Source organism: Vombatus ursinus, unplaced genomic scaffold (assembly GCF_900497805.2).
Source record: "Vombatus ursinus unplaced genomic scaffold, bare-nosed wombat genome assembly UNPS02013950.1, whole genome shotgun sequence".
Classification (NCBI taxonomy): domain Eukaryota; kingdom Metazoa; phylum Chordata; class Mammalia; order Diprotodontia; family Vombatidae; genus Vombatus; species Vombatus ursinus.
In genome coordinates, this window is record NW_020953728.1 from 3220108 (window position 1) to 3246074 (window position 25967).

General features: G+C 37.2%; 1 protein-coding gene across 1 annotated transcript in view; it reads left to right on the forward strand.

Moving 5' to 3' along the window:
• The window catches only part of IL15RA (interleukin 15 receptor subunit alpha), a 52389-nt gene that overhangs the window by 16328 nt on the left and 10094 nt on the right, over positions 1 to 25967 (forward strand). Inside the window, 4 exon segments of the mRNA XM_027858952.1 lie at positions 11525 to 11719; positions 12754 to 12825; positions 14555 to 14830; positions 15573 to 15605. Coding sequence (XP_027714753.1) covers positions 11525 to 11719; positions 12754 to 12825; positions 14555 to 14830; positions 15573 to 15605 — 576 coding nt within the window.

Below are 25967 nucleotides of genomic sequence, written 5' to 3' on the forward strand. Positions count from 1 at the left end.
CAGGATTTGTATTTTAAGAGGCCCCCACAAAAGCCCTAAAGGAATGAATAGAATTCTAAGCATCAACCCTCAAGAGGGTGGGAGAAGAAGCAAACACATTTGAAGGTAAAAACTAGACCTAGTGGTGCCCCTGAAAGTACACCACAATAGAATGTCAGCTCCTTAAAGTCAGGGAGTATTTTTTTGCTTTGACCTGTATAATTTCAATGCTGAGCACCACACCTTGGACAGAATAGTTTTTTTTTCTTTTTTTTTGTGTGAGGCATTTGGGGTTAAGTGACTTGCCCAGAGTCACACAGGTAGTGAGTGTTATATGTCTGAGGCCAAATTTGAACTCAAGTCCTCCTGACTCCAGGACCAGTGCTCTATCTACTTCATCACCTAGCTGCCCCCAGAATAGTTTCTTAATAAATACTCCCTAGTCTGAATTTGGTTTAATTTAATTTAACTGGAGGATGTTCAAGATCCTCCTTTCCTTCTGATCATTAATGCTTTAGGAGATTAGATTGTGAATCTCAAGCATAAAGTTGCTCTCAACAGCTGGATTGTATATCCAGAGGCAGAAGAGGAATTGGGATATGTAATTCAATCTCCTCATTTTACAGATGTGGAAAGTGAAGCCTAGGGAGATTTACATGACTTGATCAAGGTCACCCAGAGATGGCATTTGAGCCCAGGCCGGTGTTCTTTCCACTATATCACAGCTCTTTGTTCCTTTGTTTAATCTAGTATATTATGGGGTAAAAAAAAAAAAGTCTTTGTAAAAAGAACCAAAATTTAGATACTGATAGTACCAATAAATTAGTGATATAAACTGTTTTAAAATAGGCAATTTGAGTTTGAAACCAAAGGACTAGATAATCATCAGTGTTTTTTGGAGATAGAGAGATAGATTCAGTGACCATAGCACTTTCACTATGATTATGTCAAATGGGAAGAATATATCAGACGGAAATAGGGTAAGGGTAAATAATTTTGCAACCTAAAGCCCAGTAATGTAGCCCACAGAAATGATCTTGAACCTTAATGAAATTAGTTCTTTATCACCTCAGCTCTTCAGTCTATGACCCATTTTCTTTAGGTGAACACATGGTGACCACTTAGGTCATTTTCAATGAATCCACAAAGATAATTTTACCCTTGAACAGTTGAATTGCCCTTGAACAGGTCGATTAAGATCTTTGGATTTATTTTCTCAAACTTTCCCATTGTTTCTTCAGCCTCCCTACCACTGGGAAAAGTAAATGAACTACTTCAAAAGATTCATGGTTTCATTAACATGTATATTCACTTCACCAATGCAAATTACATCTTCTTATTAAACACTCTTAATGGGTTGCTTGGCCAAATAAAGTCATCACCTGGTGGCCAATTTTCTGACATTGACTTTCTCCATAGTTAACTAAGTTCTTGAATGAAAAACATTCACTATCTCTCTTACTTGATTGGTGGGACCCATCAGAATTTACTTTCTACTGGCATGAAATTCGAGAACCCAGGGTGACCTCTGCCACAATTTGGCATTGGAGGATGGCTTACAGTGAGAAAGTATATCAAAATGGCTATTTTTAAAAGTCTAGGATTATTAGGATATCAATGATAAAATATCATTTAATAGAGTAGAAATAGTTGCTGGCAATTCTGATCTCTTGGGTTGTTAAACTCTATCTAGTTTTCTTAGCCTAATAATATAGTAAGCTTTATGGTCACCTTCAAAGAATTGTAAGATCATAGGGTTTGAAAATCTTCCAACTAGTTTACCTCTGCTTTCAATATAGACTATATAATTGATAAGAATCATAGATGTTGAGAGATAAAAAGACCTTTGAGGCCATCTCATCCATCTCATACGTAGAAGTAATTCCCATGTAAATTACCTGACTAATGGTCATCTAGCTTCTGCTTGGACCTACAGATAGAGGAAATCTACCACCCCTTAGGGCAGACCATTCCACTTTTGAACAAATAAGATTGTTAAGAAGCCTTTCGTAACATAAAGCTCCTTCTGCCCAGTGTTCTTGATTCTGCCCTCTAGGCTCAAATAGAACAGGTTTTATTTCCTCTTCTATATGACAGCTCTTCACATACTTAAAGACAGCTATCATGCCCCCTTGGGTCTTTTCTTCTCCAGGCAAAACATTTCCATTTCCTTCTACCAATCCTCATATGACATGGACTCAAGGCCTTCACCATCCTGGCTGTCCCTCTCTGGGAAGCACTGCCTCACTGCTAACACAAATGGAGCTTGCAACCCACTAAACCCCATCCCACTCCCAATTTTTTTTAGACAAACTTCTGAATAATTATATATCCCCCATTTTGTACTTGTGAATTTGATTTTTTTTATACTCAAGCATAAGATTTTATCTTTATCCCTATTGATTTTCTACTGATTAGATTCAGTCCAATGCTCTAATCTCTCAAGATCTTTTTGGGTTGTGACTTGGTCATCCAGAATACTAGCAAATTTGTATCATCTGCAAATACCGTATTTCATCACATGATCATCGCAGATTTTATGCCAAATTTTTTGGCAAAAAAGGTAGGGTGCAACCACTATGTGAAGCGTTTAAAAAATTGTACTGGTATTACTTGTCTTTCAGTTTCCATCAGTTCTTGCGCCAACTTTCCACTCACTGAAAACTCTTTCCTCAGCTCTGTTTCCATGCTGTTCAGTGAACACAATCACTTTCAGCTTGAAGTCGGCAGAATAGTTTTATATTTATCCATAATCATAAAAAATGCTCCACATATTAATGTATTACTGGCAAACTATACAGTTTAGCTAGCAAGGGAAGATGCAAGTCTTACCATACCATGTGACTTACTCATGGTAGCTTTGCCTGCCTACCCGCTCCCCTTGCACCTACTTTATTGGGTTAAGTACTTCAGTGCTCTAAACAAACCACACAAGTCAGCTTTTGGAAATACACTGAGAATTCTAGGCTCACAGCTCACAATGCGTGAGAGATAAATGCATATCTGAATGCAACTGGTGAATATATTACTGCTCTGTTTCCCTTTTAAGCAGTATGATGACCAGAATTATACCATGTGACAATTACACCATGAAAGATTATAAACCAATTTTTGGACTGAAAAAAAAAACAGGGTCCGATGATTATGCAGTGAAATATGCTATTATAAGTATACTATCTATGATCCAAATATTCGTTAAAAATTCAAATATTGATAATATCCAGACAATGAAGGGCTAGGCTAGGTTAGAGGTAACAGAGAATTAGAGGTTTGGGTGTGGGGCCACAATGAAAGGCCAGTTGAAAAGATTATGGCCTTAGGCAAACGCCAGAGACCTAGCCATGTGGGAAAGTTCAAGAAAAGTCCAGGGGGAGATTTTCAGGGCCTGGGCCCTATCAGGGACAGCAATAAGAGTAAGCCATATATTTATTGTGACTACCCAAACACAAAATGGGAAAAGTAGACAGAGAAATTCAACAAATCACTCTTTCCATTGAATAATTACTTCTACCTGAGATCAGAGAAAGAAAGGATATGAACATCAAATGAAAGTATGGGATTGAAATTTTGCCCTTTCCTACCCAAAATAGTTACATAGAATTGTTTCTGAGAATAAAGGATGGCTACCTAGAGCACTGCCTTAATGACCTTCCAATTCAACATTTTTATTCATATGAAATTGTATTAAAATCAGGAGAGTGCTGGTAAATGCTTAATAACTTCCTCTGGAAAAAAAAAAGTATGTACAACATACACTTTTAAGTTTATTCTGCATTAATATTTTCTCCATCACCTAGACCAGTGCTTCTTAAACTGTGGGTCACGATCTCATAACTGAATGTGGGGGTTGTGAAAAATTTGGCAATAGTAAAAGATTTCTGAACACATAATGACCAAAAATTAATTCAAAATCAAATGCATAATGAATCCACAGTTTCTGGAAGTGTTTGGTCGTGCTGCATCGCACAACTTCACACAACATGCACACTTTGAACTGGACATGAACTGTACATGCTGTCACGCCATGCCACACTAACAAACACTGCCAGAAACACCTCAGCTCAGACTTGAGACTATTGCATGTTATAAATTGCAGTGTTTTTACCGTATATACAAAACAGTTAAATGAATTTTGGCTTGGGAGTAGGACAGAATTTCTAACAATTTCTAAAATGGCCCTAAACATACTTCTGCCATTTTGTACTACGTATTTATGCGAAGCAGCATTCTCAGCATTGACGATTATAAAATCAAAATACCGACCAACTCTGAAAAACATTGAAGATGCGCTCCGTCCTGCAGTATCAAATATTCCGCCAAGAATTATTTCTTTATGTATAAATAAACAAGCATATCTCACTAGTATGCACATTTGCTTTCGTCTTTAATAAATGGTAAAATTATGTGTATACCAAAGAGCTGTTTTAAAATATATTTCTTTATGATTTATTATCAGTAAATATTTGATTTATGTACCTATTTCCCTGGAGTTGAGTAAAAATTCCTTGGGCCAAAAGGGGTCATGAGTGGAAAAAGTTTAAGAAGCCCTGACCTGGACGATCAACAGAACAATAAATCAAGCCCTGATGTTTATACAGCATTTGCTTATTTGCCAGGTGTAAATGCTCACTGTGAAAATTTAACAGTCCTTCTGGATCAGTGGTGTCAAATGCAAACAGAAACAGGGCCCACCAAACCATACATAAGGATCCCCAACTTAGACAACCACATTTATTATGTATTTCTTTTTTATTATGCATTAGCACATTAAATCAAATAAGAACTACATTTTAATCGGGTTCAGTGCAGCCGGGAAGTGTTGTGGAAGTGCTGTGTTTGACATCTCTGCTTTGGAGAATCCAAAGGATCTAGCTGAAACACACACCTGATTGAAAGGAATATCAAGGACAACCTTGAAAAGGAAAGAAGTCACAAAGGAAGAGGGGAAAGTGAAAAGAGAAAGGGACAATCTCAATTTTGGCGTAGCTTTGGTGTTTAGTGACTGATTGTATGTTTATGAACCTAAGGTCTTTTATTTGTTCAGCACTAGGGTGTAACAACATTGCAGCCTCTCTAAATCACTGACTAGGAGTCAGTGCGGCCAGATTCTCACCAAATACTAGAGATGGCTCTTGGCCAAATAGCTAAACTGAAACAGAACCTCCCTATTGAAATTCTTTCTGCTTTGAACTATCTGTTTTAGAAGAAAACATTTATTCCTTAGAGAATTTTCAGGGAGAACAACAAAAAAAGAATTAAAACTTGGAAAGGGAGGGGAAGAAAATAAGACCTATAAAGAACTTCCGAGGTTCAAAGAGCTTAGATTATTTAAACTAGGATTTAAGATGTGGGTGGTGAGGAGGAGAAAGAATTAAATTATTCCATTCCTAATTTAAAAACAACAACAACAACAATAGCTAACTCTGAGCACACCATCATCAAATTAAGGCTTTAAAAAGCACAGGGAGAAAAAACAGGGGCATAAAAGATGTCCAGAATGGTTTGCACCCACTCTCAGGAGGAAATGCAATCAAAGACTGTAGTGGCATAGTGGATAAAATATAGGAGCTGGAGTAATGAAGATAAGTTCAAATCTAGCCTCAGACACTTAATAGCTATGTGACAAAAGGCAAGTCACTGAATCTCTCTGTGCCTCAGTTTCTTCATCCATAAAAATGTGTGCAAAGTAGGCAGTGGTGGTCCATGATTCACTAACTCACAAGATTGTTGTGATGATCAAGTGAGATCATATTTAAAGCACTTTATAACATGGATATATAAAAGTCAGTTTTAGAAAATAGCCTCCACAAAACTGTAATGTCTCATCATAACATGGGTTCTATAAGGCTCTGCCAGTAGAACAAATACTCTAACAGGATATACCAAGATCAAAAGTTTTGAAGTGTAGTTCTGGCCACAGACTAGGTCAACTTTCCAAGGACCAGCCTACCTAATACAGAAAAGCTCCTTGCCTTCTGACAAGCCTTCAGCTCCAGCCTGGCTACTAGGTGAGGAATTCCTTGGCCATTGTGACACAGTTAAACAAAAATACAAAATGACTTTCAATTCTGTGAGATGTCCTTCAAATGCTATAGCAACAATCACCAAGAAGGGGTAGGGGAAACTCATTTATACATAATAACTCTTGGTATTCTGTCCAGTAACCAACCAGCAAGTAAACATCTTACTAGATGAACTAACATATCAGTCTTGGCATTCTGGCTATATTTTTTTTTTAATTTTTTAGGCCATTGGGGTTAAGTGACTTGCCCAGGGTCACACAGCTAGTAAGTGTCAAGTGTTTGGTCTGAGGCCGGATTTGAACTCAGGTCCTCCTGACTTCAGGGTTGTTGCTCTATCCACTGCGCCCCCTAGCTGCGCCGACATTCTGGCTATAAATGAAACCAGAAGACAAAAGGAAAGTCATCTAAATGACAGGCTAACTTCCTTGGAGAGACAAAGGAGTAGGCAAAGTTGGTTTTATTATGCGTTCAAAGGCAATAGTAGACATCATTTCATGAGGCACTTGTGCATCCAGAACTGATCTTGTCATGATGAACACTTGCAAAGAAACTACTATATACAGAATGAAATGTATACTTTGGGGGATGATAAATGTAGATTTCATTGGCTTGACTGAGATTATTTGTTAGGAGGATTGTGTGCTTTTAATTGCATGAGAGGAGTGGATTAGGACAGGAGAGAAGAGCTAACAATAGGTTACCCCAAAGAAAGAACAGAAAGAAAAAAGGGTCATTGAAGCATCTTTTAAAGTGCACAGAAAAGAAGAAAGTTGAGAAGGAAACAAACAACTTTGAAAATAGCATGTTGAACTATGTAGTTTTATTTTAAAACAGGGCAGCCAGGTGGCACAGTGGATAGAGCACTGGGCCTGGAGTCTTATGAGTTCAAATCTGGCCTCAGACACTTATAACTGTATGATCCTGGGCAAGTCACTTAACCCTCTTTGCCTCAGATGAGGAAATCTGTAAAATGAGCTGGAGGAGGAAATGGCAAGCCACTCCAGTATCTTTGCCAAGAAAACTCCAAATGGGGTCACAAAGAGTAGGACACAACTGAACATATTAAAAAACAAGCTGGACATAATGGAGATTCACCTTTTCACATGTAATCTTCCTTTTCTTTTTTACTTTGCCTATAGAAATATTCTCTTTTCTGTTTGTTAAATCCAAAATGGTTTTAAATTTTAAAACAATTTTTTAAAAAAGTTTAAAGAGACTACCATGAAGATAATTGCATCTTGAGATGGTGGATAAATTTTATTTTAAAAAGCTCAACAAGACCCTCCAAATTAAATCAGCATGAAGGTAGATGGCAAAAAAAAAAAATGTGGAAAATATGGCCCAAGAGTTAAAAAGTGAAAGAGGCCAAAGGTTTGTAGACTACCCAGGAGTTTCATATCTAAATACTTGCTTCAAAAAGAGAGTCAAGTGAATAGAGCACTATTTCAGTTAACAAATACTTGATATTCTTGTGAAGTGGAGAAATATGATAGCCAAGGGCAGTTCTTCTCTAAGTTTATAGTCCTATAAACTAATCTGGAACATCTTATGGAGGAAGATGTTGATTATGAAGTACTATGAACATCAAATTTATAGAAAACTGCATCACTCCCAAGAATATTTATGAATGGAACTAGGATAGTAAACAGGTGAAATATGGGTGGGGGGGAATAAAAACATGTCAAGATATCTATGACAAACTATTCCATCAGTGACATTGGTGCTATTACATGCTAAGACAAAGGATCACAGAGATTTTGGAAGACTTCCTGGGGATCTCAGAGACTTTGGAGGACCTTCCAAGTCCTTGAAACTAGACTGTTCTCAGGCATTTAGGAGAGCTGAAGTTTTGAAGTTTGTTTTAAAGTTCCAGTGGCCTTGAGGAAGGGACTTACATCAAAGTTTTGGTGTGAGAGAAGGATGCAAATGGATGAGTACACAGACAGGAGAGCAAGAGGAGAAAAGAAAAGTATGTAGCAGGAGTTTATGGGCCCAAAAGGCAGTTGTGACAGTTGATGAGAGGCAATCTGAGTAAATAACTCCTTTGTCTTCTCGTTTTTCCCAAAGCACATCATTGGTGACTTTTCTACCCAGAGTTTAAATCTCCATCCCTTTTTTTGGGAAATCTCCCTCCAATCTCCCTACTTTCCTTTAAGTCCCAACTAAAATCCCAACTTCTACAACTCTTTTTAATTCCAGTACGTTCCTCTGTTAATTATTTACTATTCATCCTGTGTATTGCTTGCTTTGTTTATATTTGTTGTCTTCTTGTCTCCCTTATTAGATTGTAAGCTTGTAAGATTAGGGACTATCTTTTGCCTCTTTTTGTATACCCAGCACTTAGCACAGTGCCTGGCACATAGTAGGTGCTTAATAAATGTTGTTGATTGACACTAGTTGGGGAGAGAGGTGCAGGCTTGAGACTCTAACATTACATTCCCCAGTATACTATATAAGGAAGTAAAAATGACCTTAAATAAACATGGAAAGGAAGACCAACTGAACTATACTCAGAGGAGGTATATGCTTGAGAGACAGCGGAGGAGACTGAGAAGGAGCAGTTAGACAGGAAAACCAGGAAAGTAATGTAATGAAATTCCAGAGAGGGAGAGGACAAAGTGTCCAGGAGAACAAGGTGTTCAATAGCATCAGATGCAGCAAACTAGATAACATAAATTTGTAGTGGTTGTATTCAGAATGATTTCATTATTTCCTCCAGCAGAGTTCAGCAGCTTAGGAATAGGAGGAGAAGAGGTAGATGGTAGGAGTTACCCAAGACTGCAGATTTTTAGAACAGAAAAAGTGGTTCATTGAGGGAACAAAGCCATTAAGAGAGAAGAGGCATTATTGAGTTGCCTAACCACAAGGTAAAAACTAAGTAGGGAAGAGAGTTAAACTAGAGCAAGACTGATAAACTAAAAGTACAGTGAGCATTATTTCACATTACTCCCCTTTATGTATTCTCTGTTCCAGATAAATTGAATTTTCAAAATCTCCTCTTGCAGTCTCCCACCTCTGTGAATTTGTTCAGACTTCCCACCATACCTGGAAAGTGTATTCTTCTCACCTCATATCTACCTATTAAAATCCTTCTCTTCCTTCAAAGGAAGGCTCAGGTGTCACCTTCTCCATAATCTTCCCCTGATCTTCCCATCTTTAAATGATCTCTCTCACCTCAAATTTCCCCATAATATTTTATCTTCATCTTTCCTTTTTCACCTCTCATTTTATCTTGTTTTATACTTATTTATGTGCATGTCTTATTACTCTCCTAGCAAGTTGTAAACTCTTAATTTTTGTACCCCAAATACTCACAAAGCCTTACATTAGAAGGTACTTTTAAAAACATGGGTGCTGAATTGGATTGGTTTGAACTGAATTGAATTGAATCAAATGATGAATGATGAATACTATAATGAGAGCTCAGAACTGGGATTGGAAGGAGTAAGGGATGGAGGAGGAAGAGGTAGAAGTGATCAAACTATGGTCAGAGTAGGAAATTTCAGAATTGAGGATCCTGGAGGTAGAATAGTTTTGAATGATGATGAGGTCCAAGGCTGGACACTACAATGATTAGCTTAAGTAAGGTGGGGATAAAGGTCATAGGAACTGATAAATTCAGCAGCCTGGAGGAAAAGGTGTTAGAATGGTTTTCAGGGTAGATGATTTAGACTACAAGGATGCTGGCAAGAAAAGAGTGCTGAGGAGACTGTGAAGCAAATGCTATTATAATAGAGGAAAGGTGGATGAGTGATCTGAAAATGGATAGATGATAGTAATGAGGATTGGAAGTGAGTTGGGTAGTTGGGTAATATTAATCTTAAATGAGACCCTCCCAAAAAAGATTCAAATGAGAGGTTATTGAGTAATGTTGACAGAGATACTGGGAAGCAAAGAGTGTGCTAACTACTCCCTGGTCTTGAGAGATTAGGGGTGGTGAGCTAGTAAGAGTGAGAAGACATGTCCAACTTTATAGCTGATAGCCCAGGTTTTAGTGAATTAGAGGACATAGATAGAAGGAGGATAGCAGGAAGTTTGATAACAATGAAATAGGACTCTCAGGGGACACAGTCAGTATAAAGGTCAGGATAAGGCCTAAGGGGAAGTCTGGCTTGGAGGAATTAGGGATAGGTAGCAACAAGAAAGGCCATATGACTAGCATGGTACACTCGTATGGCAGAGATTAGTGGCATATTACGGTGGGAGATGAACTAGGGGAACCTGTTAGCCATCAGTGAAGGTAGATATGAAAGCAGGCAAAAAAGTTTGCAGAGTTAAGTAGACATAAAATTCTTTTTAAAGCACTGGTATGGCAAAGTGTGCTTCCACAAAAAAGGCACTGAATTTAGAGTCAGAGAACCTGGGTTCAAATCCTGATTTTTCCACTCATTACCTGTATGATCTTGGGGAAGTCACCAAACCTCTCCAATCCTCATTTTCCTCATCTGTAAAATGAGGTAGTTACACTAGATGACCTTTAAAGTTCCTTCTGGCTCCAGATCCTCTAAACCAGGGAAGTTTATGCCTTATATTTCTACATGATCTCTCTACAGTAGAGCTGAGGGGAAGGGACAGAGTCTGCCAATTCAATTATCTTTCTACTCAGATAAAATTCACCTCTTTACTTACTAATCTTGATTTCAGGGAAAATTTTGTCAGTGACCATGGACTAGACCCCATGACACATTAGGGATAAGCCAATAATATTGACTAAAACTTTATAGAAGTTAGTCTGTATGGTTTAGCTGTAACACAGCTGATACCACTGTTTTGTCTTTGTTTTTATTTGTATTTGTGTTCCCAGCTCTTAGCACCAGTGTCTGGCATATAGTAGGTACTTAATGTTTATTGATTGAGTGATTGTTAAGGGAACCCTTTCAGACTTTTCATAACACCAGACTCTACCTTGCATCACCGTCATAGAATACATATATTTCAGATGTTACCAAGATCTTACAAATGACCATTTTCCCAGGATCCATAGAAATTTATATTAGGTAAAATAGTAAGTAATATTACTTTCCTTCATTTTTGTTAGACAGTAAGCTCCATGAGGGCAGGGCCCAGGTCTAATTCTTCTTGGTATTCCCCATAATACCTTGCACAAGATAAGTGCTCAGTAAGTATTTATATAGCACTTTAAGGTTTGCAAAGTACTTTTCTCACAACATCTGTGAAGTAGTAGGTACAATTGTTATTATTCCATTTTATAGGTGCAGAAATTGCAACGCTTAGGGTTTAAGTGATGTGCCAAAACCACATAACTAATAAGTGTCTGAATCAGGATTTTAACCTAGATTTCCTTCCTCTAATGTACTATGCAGCTTTCCCTGTGCTTATGCTACTAGCAGTATAAGGTCACTGATATGCTAAAATATGACTGTGAGATCCTCAGAAAGACCTCCAGGCCACAGAAGTTTTTTTTAATCAACATTCTAGAACCTAGGGCATTTGTTTTAATGGGCCTAATAGTAACAATAGCCCCGAGTATTCCATCTTCCTTCTTCTCTGTACTTTTACAGAAGTGACATGCCCTCCTCCCAGATCTGTTGAACATGCGGATATTCAGGTCAAGAGTCACAGTGTGAAATCCAGGGAGCGATATGTTTGTAATTCAGGCTTCAAACGTCAAGCTGGGACATCCAACCTTATTCAGTGTATACTTGACCAGAACTCGAACACTGCCCACTGGACAGAGACGAATCTGAAATGCATCAGTAAGTGGCCCCTTTTCCAACAGCTTTCCTGTGTCAGTGGGAAAGAGCATACTAAAAGCTATATAAATCACTGAATGATCAAATTACAGATGGCTTGTTAAAAAGAATTCTTTGTTTGACATGTAGGCCTGAATGGATTAACAAGACTGTTGTCAGCATTCCCTCACCAGCTGCATAGCTAATAAAGTTGAATTAGGTAGGCAGAAATATGTAGAATTTGCAATCATGCCCCAAAAATTGTCAACTAGAAGACTCATCCTAACCAGCTCTGCCATCATCTTGCTATGAGGTCCAAGATAAGGCTGCCCCTTGACCTGTCCCATTGAAATGACTTGAAAGTTAATGGTTCCAGAGTGCTTAGAACACAAACGTGGGCTGGAGAAAGAACTAACTCAGGCACAAAGCCAGGAAAAGACCTGCTACAGACTGTGTGTCCCTCCGTGACACATGCTGAATAAGGCTTCTTGAGCCTAGACGAAGAAGAAGTTTCCATTTAGGCCAGGAGTGCCAGGAAGGTTGCACAAAGCTGAGAAGCAGTTATCAGATGCAGACTGCTAAGAAAAGGACAGAGGCAGGGTGCTGGGTTTTGCTCAGGTATGTGAATCAGCATCACAGCAGTTGAAGAACCAATGAAGAGAAGATGGTCTGTTCAATCACTGGGAGAGTTAGGGGAGTTCTAGAGTTCAACAGAATTTATAGCACACATAATCCTTACAGGTTTTTATATCCTGGTAAAAGAGATCAGGTTTTACTCCTAGTTTCTCCCTCCTGCCACTGATAGTATTACCTTCAGAGGAAACTGCCATCTATATGTGACATGACCGACACCCAAAATAGTAAAATTCTATAATCTGAGCTGGAGGAATTTCAAGGCGATCTTTAGTTCATTACTTGTGCCTCTAAAGGCAGCCAGCCTAAAAAGAGAGTCACTACCTCTTTGTTAAAAAGAAAAAATAAATAGCAAAGGTATTTACATTTCTGAACAACCATAGTTCAGACCTCAGCCATAAATATCATCTAATTTTCTTCTCTAGAAGATCCCACACTGGTTCACCAAAAGCCAACTTCTTCGACAACAGAGGAACTTCTCACCCCTACTGGCAAAGGTAGGACTATTTGAATCAGATGCTGTTGTAGGACTCCTTTCTCCTGCTACAACCTTTATTTCCATTTCAATAAAATGCATAAATTGTGGCTAGGAAACTTAGCAAACTTGTAAAAAGATAGCTACAACTAAAGCCTAAAGGGAAGGTCTAACATCATCTTAATTTCAATTCTTTAAAATCAAGAGAACTTGACTGTTGTTTCACATCCTAGTTTTATGTTTCCTAATTGGCATAATTTTAAAGTAAAGTGTTGAGTGGCTCAAATCAACATCAGAATTATGATAGTTGGTTTATTACCATGATGTGTGTATAGTAACAAATGCTATCGCATTTCAGTTGAGCCTGGGGTAATCTTCCATCCCAGTTTCTTCAGGGCTGTTCATTCTCAGGATAAGTTCTATTCAACAGTTACAAATTTCTAGAATGATACACTCAATTCTTAGCTGGTCATACTCTTATTTTATAGTCAACTGTAGATTAGTTAGAGATAGATTATGGTATTTGCATATCACCCAGTCCCTTTGGTTTTTCTGCGGCCTCTTCTTCATCTATTTCACTACCCATTAGTACATACACCAAAGAATAGATGGGGAAATTGAGAAGAGATGAGTCTTTTTCAATTAACAGTAAACAGTTCTGGATTGTTTTTTAAAGGAAGATATTTAGAATAAAAATAAGTTTGTGAATTGTCTGTGGATTTCACTTTTGCTATGTCACTTACATTTCTGGGCCTACCCTGGTCTTGATCAAAAATTCTCAGCTCCAAGCCTGACAGTTCTGCTATCAAAAACTCAAGACAACTTACCATATGTGCGCTAACTTTGCTACTCTGAGATATCTATCCACCATATTTACATGATATCATATAAATTGTGCTTTGGCACATTTCTTTGGGCAGTATATGACAAATGGGAGTGGTAGCAAAGAAACTAAAGATTCTACACTGAGTTTATAGCTAGGGGAGTATATAGAAGAGGCCATAAACATATATAACCAGAGAGACTTGCTTTTCAAAAAGCTACTTTCACAGTGGGGTCAACAAGCAAATTTGAGGCCATCATTATCCGGTACTATAGGGGGCTATGTTAGAAAGTTATATATTAAACTATAATTCCTTTTATGGAAACTGGCAAAAATATCCCACTATATTGGTATTTTGCAACTATGTACCACACAGGAATGATCAAGCTAGGTCTTCCAACCCATGCTGATCTCTAGCACAAGGTCAGAACAGGGTTTGAGGTACTTAACTCTCTGAGCTGGAAGAACTGGACAGCTAAGGGTTTCACTTATTTCAAGGTTTTGAGAAAAAATTTAGAAATTTAAAACCTGAATCCAAGGCATCTTTAGTAAATATTGTAAGTATTTATTTTTTTAAAATAAATATTCCCAGATACTTTGCTTCATAGATACTATAAAAATGCTTCTTTCTGCAGGTCTGTACCTACTAAAGCCTTTGTATCATTTTCCTTACATTGTGGTAGAATAAATAATAATGGATCCTCTCTACTTCCCAGAATTTTAGTAGTCATTCCGAATGAGATAAAATGTTACACTTCGAGAGATGTCCTAAAGGGTTAGTTTCAGAAAGCAAAGGTTAATATTAGATTAGTGTTGTAGGATCAGAACTAGATTCTGATTATTGGATTATGTTTCTAAATCAGCCTTCACCCCAAACCCTGCCACAAAAGAGACTTGCTTTAAAATATTTATGTTCTCAATATCTCAGGCTTCATTGTAGAACCAGAAGCTTCCAAGTCAGACACCACAGTGGCAACAGAGACAGTTATGGTGTCAACCTCTATCTCCCTCTCATCATCCATACACACAGCATCTCCAGCATTAGCAGGTACGGTCTCGAAGCCAGTCTCCAAGGACATATCATCAGAACCACCTTCTGCAACAGTCATAATAACAACCCGAAACTGGTCCTTCACAGCCCTGGCTCAAACAACAGCACAGACCGTGGAGCAATCTTCCCCCACTACCCATGGGATAATATCAGGTTAGCCACTGACTCCTCTCCACTTTAAGAAAGATTAGCTACACATTTCTTGTCACTTAAATTTGGTCTGATAGCTAGGGCAAAGCAATTTTTGCATGTTGTTGTTACATTTGGGTACAGAGTCAATGCTGAGTTAGCTCTCTCCCTTTGGCTCCTGGGCATTCCCACAGCCATAAAAAGACTACAGTCTTTATTCTATGGAATAACCTAGCCAAGTCCATGGGGAAAGGGGCCAGAAACAAAAAAGCTTACCTTATTAACCTTCATGGCAAGGCTGGTTCTAGAATAAGATTGAGCCATCAAATTGTAGCATCTACTTAGTGATCCCCCCTACAGAGGAATAAAGGATACGTTCCAATGCCTTTCCAATGACAAAACTCTTCATAGTGTAGTCATTTGTTGTATTTTACTGTGTTGGGGTTTTCTTTTAAAAGTTTGAGGGTGCTTTGTATTTCAAATAGGATGTTATTTGGAGTCTTGACCCCGTTCTGTCATGTGTTTGCCAGGGCTTTTCTTATCTAAAAGTCTGGCCCCACTTCCAGTGAGTCATATTCTTCCAGGACACATACGTGACAGCCCTTGCATTTCCAAAAGAATGAGTCAAGCACCTACACTTTAGTCATACTTTCCCTGTGTCTCTTTGGTTAAAGTTCAATGGGGTGAGGGGCATGAAACACTTGTTTTATTTAGCAGCCTCAGGGTTCAGTAGTAATCACTTTTCATGTCCTTTTTTCCTTTGCAGATGCACAATATAATGTTATCCTACCTGTTTCTGGTAAGTGCTCTTTAGCTGGATCTTGTGGATTGTCCCTTCATAGTAGATCCTCTTCATCTGACAGTGCCATCTGTGTGAACATCCCTATCTTCTAACTGACAGTTTGCTGGCATGAACAGATTGTAAATGAACATCACACCTGCAAGGAGAAAGGGTTATTTTAAAGTTTCATCAGAATTTGTCCTTAGTAAAAGCCAACATTTGCCCAGAACAGGGTGGGAGATAACTTGTTTATTCAACAAATATTTATGGTGTGCCAACTATGTCCAAAGCACTGTGTTAGTTACTGTATAGAATACAAAGTCAGAAAAATTGGTCTCTGCCTTCAATTTTACCCTCTAGTAGGAAAGAGATATTGTAGATGGAAACACCAAAAAAGAGACCAGTAATCAAAGTCTTTAGTGGGGAGTAAAGGTGGAGCTAAAGTATATATAATTAAGGTACCTCGTACCAGAATTTCCACCTTATTTTTTTTTTTACAGAAAGACATATTATCAGACTAAAAATTTTATTCCTTCTTAAAGACTGAAAGTTCTCTAATTGTTTTAGAATTTATTTCTAAAAGTAGGCATAAACAGTATCAAAAAGAGTTGGCACAGGAAAAAAGAGTTGGCACAGAATAGGTCAAGCAGAGGAGTTGTTTATTTAATAAAAATGTCAATGTGATTTTGACAAAATTTGAATTGTATGATGATTAGAACAAACGATGACTACAACATTTAAGATATTATAGTTATCCCTTCCACATCTCGGGGGATAGGGGCAAGGCATCGCCTCAATCTGGAAAATTCACATAAATTTTTTTGGCCTCGCCTGCCTACCAAAGAAGTCTGAATTTTTTCTTTTTCTTTCATGGGATGTTTACAGTACCTTATTGTAAATTGTGGGTTAAGTATTTGGTCATAGGCTTTGTGGCATCTTCTGGCCTTCACATATCATCTGCAGCTTCTACAAAACTCCCCCCAAATTCCCACTTAATTTCTCATGCCGACCTGCAATTTATCGAAACCACGATAGGGAAAGTCATGATGTGGCTGGGATATCTTACTGTAGTATTCTTTTTGTCCATCCCATGTGTAGAAATGGTTGGAGTTTTTGTTGTTGCTGTTGTTTGTTTTTTGGAGTATGTTACTAATACAAGTCATGTTTCATCTGATAAAGAGTGCAATGGGTCTAGGCATGTGAAAATCCAAAAATAAATTCTAATGAAAATGGATCTGACCTGATAGAATCTGCCCAAGTTAGAACTCCACTGGTGTAGCTTTTAAGGACCAGGGTCACCTCCAAATGACAATGTGACATCATAAAAGAAAGTTTAGCTGCCAAGCATAAGGAAAGGCCCAGAAGTTATGAGTGCAGTGACAGGTCAGATGGTAAGGCCCAGAGGTCTTTAAATTAAGGGAACCTTAGGAGATCATCTAGATTAATTCCTTCATTTTAGAAATAATAAAATTGAAGGTTAACAAAGCTAAGTGACAAAACCAATATTTTTTTCAATTAAGAAACATTTTTAATATATCCCACCTACTAACCCTCATTGATAAATTAAAAAGTAAACTCCCAAATATAGCTCTCAAAGTAAATTTGTCCATTATATCTTTTTCTGCGTTTAAAATACATCACCTCTTTATCAGGAGATGAGTGGAATATTTCAATTTCATTCTTTTGGATTCATGGAGTATCACTGCATTGATAAAAGTTCTACAGTGTTTCAAAGTTATTTTTCTCTGTAATATAATTTTTATTTTATTAATTGCTCTCATAGTTCTGCTTACTTTGCTCTGTATCACTTCACAAAGATCTTCCCGGTTTCCTGTGAAATTGTCCATTTCATCATTGTTTATGTGTTCCATCACATTCACATATGACAATATGTTTAGTCATTTCTTAATAGGAGGATACTCTCTTACCTTCTAGTTTAGGGTTACATACACACATACACATACACATACATACATACATGTGTATATATACATATCTTTTATATATACACACATATATATATAAAAATGTAGAGAGGCAGAGAACTGCTATAAATATTTTTGCATATAGATTTTTGCATATATATTCTTTTCTTTTCTCTTTGATCTCTTTGGGGTATTAGTGGTGTAGGTAAGTCAAAGGGTGTGCACAATTTAGTTCCTTTCTAGACTTAGCTCCAAATAGTTCATAGTAACATCAACAATGCACTTTGTTGTTCAGTCTTTTTCAGTCATGTCCAACTCTCCATGACCCCATTTGGATTTTTCTTGGCAAAGATACTAGAGTGGCTTGCCATTTCCTTCTCCAGCTCATTTTTACAGATGAGGAAACTGAGGCAAATAAAGTTTAAGGTTGTCCAGGGCTCACGCAGCAAGCAAGTGTCTGAGGCCATATTTGAACTCAGGAAGATGTCTTCTTGACTACAGGCCCAGCACTCTATCCACTGCTCGCCTAGCTGCCCTATAACAGTGCACTAATACCTATCAATCAAGATGACCAAGGAAGAAAATGACAAATGTTATATAGGCTTGGGGAAATTAAGCACAACACATATATAATAGTGCACTAATGTGCCTATTTTCCTTTATCAGAGAAATGTTGCAAAAAAATTTCCCAGATGGTTTCCATATAATTTTTACTATACTAGATTTGTTTGTGTAAAATGTTTTTTAAATTTTATATAATCAAAACCTGTTCTTTTTATTTTATATGATCCTCTCAATCGCTGGTTTAGTCATGAACTCTTCCCACATCCATAGATCTGAAAAGTAATTTTTTTCCTTGCTCCTCTAAATTGTTTATGATGTGACTTTTTGTATGTCTTTTGTATTCATTTGGAGCTCATAATGGTTTATGGTGTGAGGTATTAGTCTAAATCTAATTTCTGTCAGCCTGCTATTTTCCCAGAGGTTTTTGTGGTATAATGAGTCCTTACACCACTAAGTAGATTGCCAAACTTTACACTACTGTGTTTGTTTGTTTGTTGTATGCCTAGTATGTTCCACTGATTGCCCTCTTTTTTAAAAAAAAAAAGTATCAAATAATCTTACTGATACATTCATATAACATAATATGTTTAACCATTCCCTAATAGACAGACACTCCCTTAAGTTTCCAGTTCTTTGCTACTTCAAAAGGAGCAGTTATAAATATTTTTGCACCTATGGGTCCTTTTCCTTGTTCTTTAATCTCTTTCGGGTAATAGACTTGGAGTCAAAGGGTAATAGTAGTAATAGTGTCACAGGTCAAAAGGTATGTACAGTTTAGTGACTTTAGAGCATAGTTCAAAATTGCTTTCAAGAATGAGTGGACCAAATCATAATTCCACCAGCAGTGTATTAGCATGCCTGTTTTCCCACAGCTTCTCCAATATTTGTCATTTTCCTCTTATGTCATCTTTGTTAATCTGATGGGTGTGAGATAGAACCCCACCCAGAGTTACTTTAATTTATATTTTGATAATTATTAGGTTTGGAACATTTTTCATATGGTTATTGATGGTTCAGATTTCTTCCTTTGAAAACTGCTTGTTCATATGCTTAGACTATTTATTGGGAAATGGTTCTTTTTTAATATATTTTTATAAATTTCTTGGATATAAGACCTTTATCAGAGAAACTTGCTGCCTCACTACTTAGAAAGCTAGCAAAACTCTCCTTGCAACTTGCTTGCTTGCTGACCACAAAATAACAAAAGAGCTTCTTTAACAAGGAAAGGAAAGTCATCATATATAATCATCAATTACAGGACAGTAACCCAAAGTCCCAAAAGATTCCTTAATGAATACTTCCCAATGTCACATTCTCAGGCATGTAGAAGCTTCTTACACCATCATGCTTTATTTCTACAAAATCTCTTCCTTATATATGTATTTGTCTCCTGTTAGAATATAAGCTCTATGAGAATATGGATTGATACATTCTTTGTGTGTATATATATCTATATCTATATCTATATCTAATCTATATATATCTCTAAGACCTGGCACATAGTAGACCCTTAGACATTGATTGATTGATAAAGGGGGTGGGGCACACATAAGATCCCTATCCATTTTCCCTTGTATCCAGAATAAAGACAATCCTGGATCCAGGGCACTGAAAAACAGTTCAGCAGATAAGGACTGTACTAGACACAGGGAGGATACAAAGACAGGATACAAAGAAAACAGTCCCACCCTTAAAGGAGTTTTCATTCACGTAGGAGGTTTACAGGTACCCAGGTCCACAGAAAGATAATTTGAAAAGAGAGAAAGCAGCTGGAGGATCAAGAAAGCATACAGAGGGTGACAAATGTGCTAAGTTTGAAAGATGTGAAATTCTAACAGATAGAAGTTAAGAGGGAGAATATTCCAGTCATGGAGGATGCCTGTGTAAAGGCAAGATAATGGAATGGCTTTGAGTAAAGCAGGATAGCATGGATGCTCCACAGGAGGACAGAGCTGCTACTCGGAAAAAGGCAGTAAGTCTCTTGCCTTTATACACATATATCCCAACCCTCAACCTCTATCCCACTTGCCCCAAATCTTTTAAACATGGATATCTTGAACTGAGAGTCTCATTTATGTTGTTCAGTTGTTTCAGAAGTGTCCAACTCTTCATGACTGCATTTGGAGTTTTCATGGCAAAGATACTGGAGTGGCTTGCCATTTCCTTCTCCAGCTCATTTTACAGATTTCCTCATCTGAGGCAAAGAGGGCTAAGTGACTTGCCCAGCCAGGGTCACACAGCTAGTAAAGTGTCAGAGGCCAGATTTGAATTCAGGTCTTCCTGACTCCAGGCCCGGTTCTCTATCCGCTGTACCACCTAGCTGCCATTCATTTATATAACACTACCCAAAAAATGTAGGGAAGGAGGAGATACAACAGATGAAATCCTATACATCTGCCACACTTACATTTCATAAATCTCTCTTTCACCCTTCTCTGGAAAGGGATTTAGGGTTATAACTGACCTCCATCCCCATCAGCTGATAATTCTCTGAATCTTTAAGCATTGAATAGTATGACAATTGATTGGCTGTGTACCCCTAAATAAATTGAGAAAAGCAGCGTGGTACCAGGAATAAGTCCTAGATTTGGAGTCAGAGCATTTTGAGTCTGCTATAACTGCCTGTGTGGCCTTGAAAAAGATAATTAACTTCTCTGGGCCTCAGTTTCCTCATCTGTAAAATGAGAAAGTTGGACTAGATAATCTCTGAAATCTCTTTCTTTTCTGAATCTATGATCCCATTATTCTTGATAAATAGGGAATTTTGCTCAATGTATGAGGAGAGAAATACTAATGAAGACCAGCAGGAACTTTGGGGGAAATTTCTAGCTCAGTACAAGTATATAAATCCACCAAAAGTAACTTTTATAAATCAAGAATATAATTCTTAATATACTTTAAAGTTTATTGCCTCATTTGAGTTAATTTATAATTATTTTTAAAATTTCATATAATTTTTATATTACATTCATTTTGTTTTTATTTCACATTCATTCATTTCCAAATGTATCCTCACCTTTCCTCCCCAGTGTACCATCCCTTGTGCTAAAGATTGCGCAAGAAAGAGAAATAAAACAGTTCCACAAAATTAACACATGGATTGTATCTAACAGTATACAATATTCCATACTTATAGTTCCCCTACTTCTTCAATGAAGACAGGGAGGTACATTTTCTCAGCTATTCTTGAGAACCAAGCTTGGTCATTGTAATTATGCAGCATGCAATTTTGGTCATTCTTTCTATTTACATTGCTGGAGTTTTTAATGCCCTCAAGCTACTTGAGAGCAGGGACTGTCTTTTGTCTCCTTTTTGTATCCCTAGTGCTTAGCATGGTACCTGGAACATAATAGGTGCTTAATAAATATGTATTGACTTAGGTTAAGAACCCCTGACTTTGAGGATATAATTCTTAACTATAAATCTTGGGATGTGAGACAGGAGGAAGGTAGATACAGGGGTCAATCTAGGCAATGTAAAAACAAGAGAAATAATTAAAAAAATAGATCTAAAGACATATGCAGAACCATTCCGGAAAATAGGATGGAATTAAATTACCTCTACTCAGCTCATGTGGACCTACTTTGACCAGTGTCGAGCAGGCTTCTCTATTCCAATCCAAGCAGAGAAGGGCACATAAAAATTGAGGACTGAAGGATAAAGACAAAGACCACTACCTCACATTTCTCTGTCTACTAGAAAAGAAAACAAGAAGGGACAGAGAAGGAAATTAGAGGCAAAACTATGCCTTCTGGATTTGAAACTTAGTATCACATCTGAGGGCCACTGGAAGTATTATCTCTTTTAAAGGGACAATTCAATTTGAGGAGATCCAACCCTGTTACAAACAGAAAGCCTTAGTCACTGATGCTGTCTTTTCTTTATTTTTTATTTTCACATTAGTGATGTTGTAAGGAAGAATTAGTACCAATAGGAGGAACCACAAGAAAAAGGAAACAAAACAAAACAGAAGGAAAAAAATGGCAAATAGTATGTTTCAATCTGCATTCAAACTCCATAGTTCTTTGTTTGGATGTGGATAGCATTTTCCATCATGAAACTTTTGGAGATGTCTTACATCCTTGCATTGCTGAGAAGGGCTAAATCTGTTAAAGTTAGTCATCGCACAACATGGCTATTACTGTGTACAACATTCTCCTAGGTCTGCTCACTTCACTCAGCATCAGTCTATACAAGTCTTTCCAGGTCTTTCTGAAGTCTGCCTGCTCCTCATGTTTTACGGCACAATAGTATTTCATTACATTCATATACCACAACTTGTTCAGCCATTTCCCAATTGATGGGCATCCCCTCAATTTCCAATTTTGGCTACCACAAAAAGAGCTGCTATAAAATTTTTTTTGTACATGTGGGTCCTTTTCCCGATTATTTGATCTCTTTGGGATACAGTCCTAGAAGTGCTGGGTCAAAGGGTATGCACATTTTTATAGCCCTTTGGGCATAGTTCCAAATTGCTCTCCAAAATGGTTGGATCATTTCACAACTCCACCAACAATGCATTAGTGTTCCAGTTTTCCCACATCTTCTCCAACATTTATCATTTACTTGTTTTGTCATATTGGCCAATCTGATAGGTGTGATGTGATGCCTTAGAGTTGTTTTGATTTGCATTTCTCTAATCAATAGTGATTTAGAACATTTTTTCATATGACTATAGATAGCTTTAATTTCTTCATCTGAGAACTGCCTGTTCATATCCTTTCACCATGTGTCAATTGGGGAATGACTTATATTCTTATAAATTTGACTTAGTTGTCTATATATTTTAGAAATGAGGCCCTCATTAGAGATACTGGTTGTATGGTGCCCTCTTTCTGAAATATATTGTTTAGGCTGGAGAGAGAGAAGTTTGTTCACTACCTCCAATACACTCACAAAGACACGTTTTAACTAGTAAGGCAGTGTCATTATAACATGATCCTCCCGACAAAGATAGCTAAGAAGGCCCACTCTAACATCCTCTGTTTGTTACCTTAGGAAACATGCTATCAGAGATGGTTCTAATGCAACACCCTCTTCATTCAAGTTTGATGTTTAGACAAAATAAACACTTGGAAGTCATTGAACAGTTTGGTTTACTTTGAATGGTTTACTTTGCCCTAACACATAGCAAGGTTATGCAGTAAGAATACAGCAGCAGTTGGTCTTATACAACATTTGGGTGTTCTGTTATTTCATGACAAAGATATATGTAGAAGCATTCTTTATTTTTGTTTCCTTCTGATTTTGCCCTTTTTCCTGACATCTTCCTGCGTGGTTTTACAAAATATTCTCATAGCTATGTCACTACCCAAATTCCTTATTTCCTATTATTTGTTTGTTTTTTAAAGAGATTAATTCATTCTACCTAAGGTGTTTTACATACTCTCTACTTTATTTTTTATGTGTCACTAATTTTCTCCCCCTTTTTCTCACCCTTTCTTCTCTCCTGATTATTAAATCCTGTTGATTTTATCTCCACAATATCTCTCATCTCCATACTTTCCTTACTACTCATTCTGTAGTCACCCTAGGTCAACTCATCTTCATCTCTCATCTGGACAACTGCAAAAATACTCCTAACTGACTAACATAAATCTGCCTTGACAACTAATTCATTCATTCAACAAGCATTTCTTAAGTGCCTACTATATGCCAGGCACTGTGCTGAGGCACAAAGACAAAAATGAAACAAATCTCTGATATGCACACAGATTAGAAAAAAAAATAAAATATTACACTCATTTTCAGTAGAGAGATTATTATAGGCTTTCTGCAGATCATGGCATTTATACTGACCCCTGTAAGAATCTAGGCAGTCCAGGCAAAGGTGAGGAGGAAGTAGATTTTGGGCAAGACAGATAGCCCATACAAAGGCGTTGAGACAGGAGATGGACTGTCCTGTACAGTAACCAGAAAGTAAGTCTCTTTGGCAGAAACAGACTGTGTATATAGTGTATATCGTATAATATAGTAATTAAAAGTCAACATTACCTAGCAAAACAAAACAAAAAGACATAGATTAGGTTTGTTTTTGTTTTTTTTGTATTTACATCAACAGAACAATAGTAACGTCAGTGTCCACACCCCCTTAGAAAAATACTATCCCCAAAGCAATTATTTCCTTTTTAACCACTCACTCTGAGGATTCCATTTTGAATATAGTCAAAAGAGCACAAAGAGATACTTCTCTTAAGTGGATTAAATGAAAAGACCAGCTCTCTCTTAGTTTACTTACCACAAATAAGATTAAGTCTGTTAGTTTCAGGGAATCAAGATTCTTCCTCGAAATTATTTTTCTTCTGTTAATGGAAAATTGATTAGATTTTTGGTTCAGATGAGTCCAAGGACTTCAGGATAAAACACTGTCATGATAATTTTCTTATTAATATTTTATAACACAACTGAGATGGATCTTATTATCCATAGGCACCCTTCTATATTCCCTCCTTTTTTTTGTATACTCTAGTCATTTGGTAATGAAGTTTTGTTAACTCTTTTTATTAATTCCAGGATTCCATTTTGCATATGCTGTCCTTGATCTTAGGATGCATTTGATCAGTTACAAGGTACAATCAACTAATTGGTTCAGGATAACTACGGAGCTTTCTATATACAGCAGATGTGGCAAAACAATGAGCTGAAGTAAACTATTCCAGATACTATAAACAGTATGGCAAATGGAACAATATTGTTGAAGCATTGCCTTGAATATGACAGATTATATTAATTAAGATATAGAAAGCTATGAAGTGGGTGGAGACAAAAGTTCAGTGTTCAAACATATCTGAGTCTCCAGTCTTTTATTCTCTTGAATAGTAGCCAGAAGGCTATGAAGATAAAGGGAACTGTCTGGAGTCTGGATGGTCCAATTAAGGGGCAACTAGAACTTCAATGTAACTTTATTCTACTGATCAGCTGACAAGTAGGTTGTCTGATCTCCTTAAGCTATAGCTATTAAAATGGATGTTCTGAATTTATATATTGATTATCCTAATATAGAACATCCTAATAACTCATCTGAAAAGTATACTTCCTATTCTTTGTTCAACCCAAAAAAATCTTATCATACACTGAAACTACATCTTTTTCTTTAATTGTTATATACACTGCAAATGAATTGCTTTAAAGTTCAGGAAACTTCCTTGATTCCTTCTTTCTTACCAAACATTATTCCAAGAGCACTTATGAATCAACTAGACTGTCTCAGGGCCCTGCTCTCACTATTGAGGACTATTCAATCCCACATGCATCCTCCTCCCTAGAAGCTCTGAGTAAATATCCAAATTCCTTTAACAGCAATATAGGCAGGGAAGGCACATTATGAGTAGCTGAACTGCCAGCCTGAAAACCTCCAGGCAATCCTCCATGGCCTTTGATCAAAGGGATCTCTGATTTGTTATGTAGACTGTCAAACCAGAGTTGATGAGTGATGACATATTTATGGCCCATATCTAGTGATTCAAGAAATATTCATCCTCAAAGAATGTTCTTTCCAAATGGAGTGACTCAACCTCTTAGGCAACCATACTCATCAATGAGTAAAGGCATATTATTATATAGTTTCCTAGTGCAAAAATGAGATGAAGCTCTCCCAAACTTACCTTGAACTAATTCAGTTATTTTAATTGTTCCAGTAGTCTCTTTCTAGGCTTTTATGTATATCTAGACTGAAACTACAGTATTGGTGGTCCGGTGAAATCTAATTTACCTCTCCCAGGCAGGCAGTAAGGAAACCCAGATGCTAGTCAGGGCTCTGAGTTGTGCCATTCGGGTAGTTGTCCCCTAGGAACAATGAGAGTTTGGGGAAACAGTGGGTTGGTAAAGAAAGGATAATTTTTATGATCCTTATTTATCACCATCCATCTTCTTTACCAGTTTTAGATTCTGT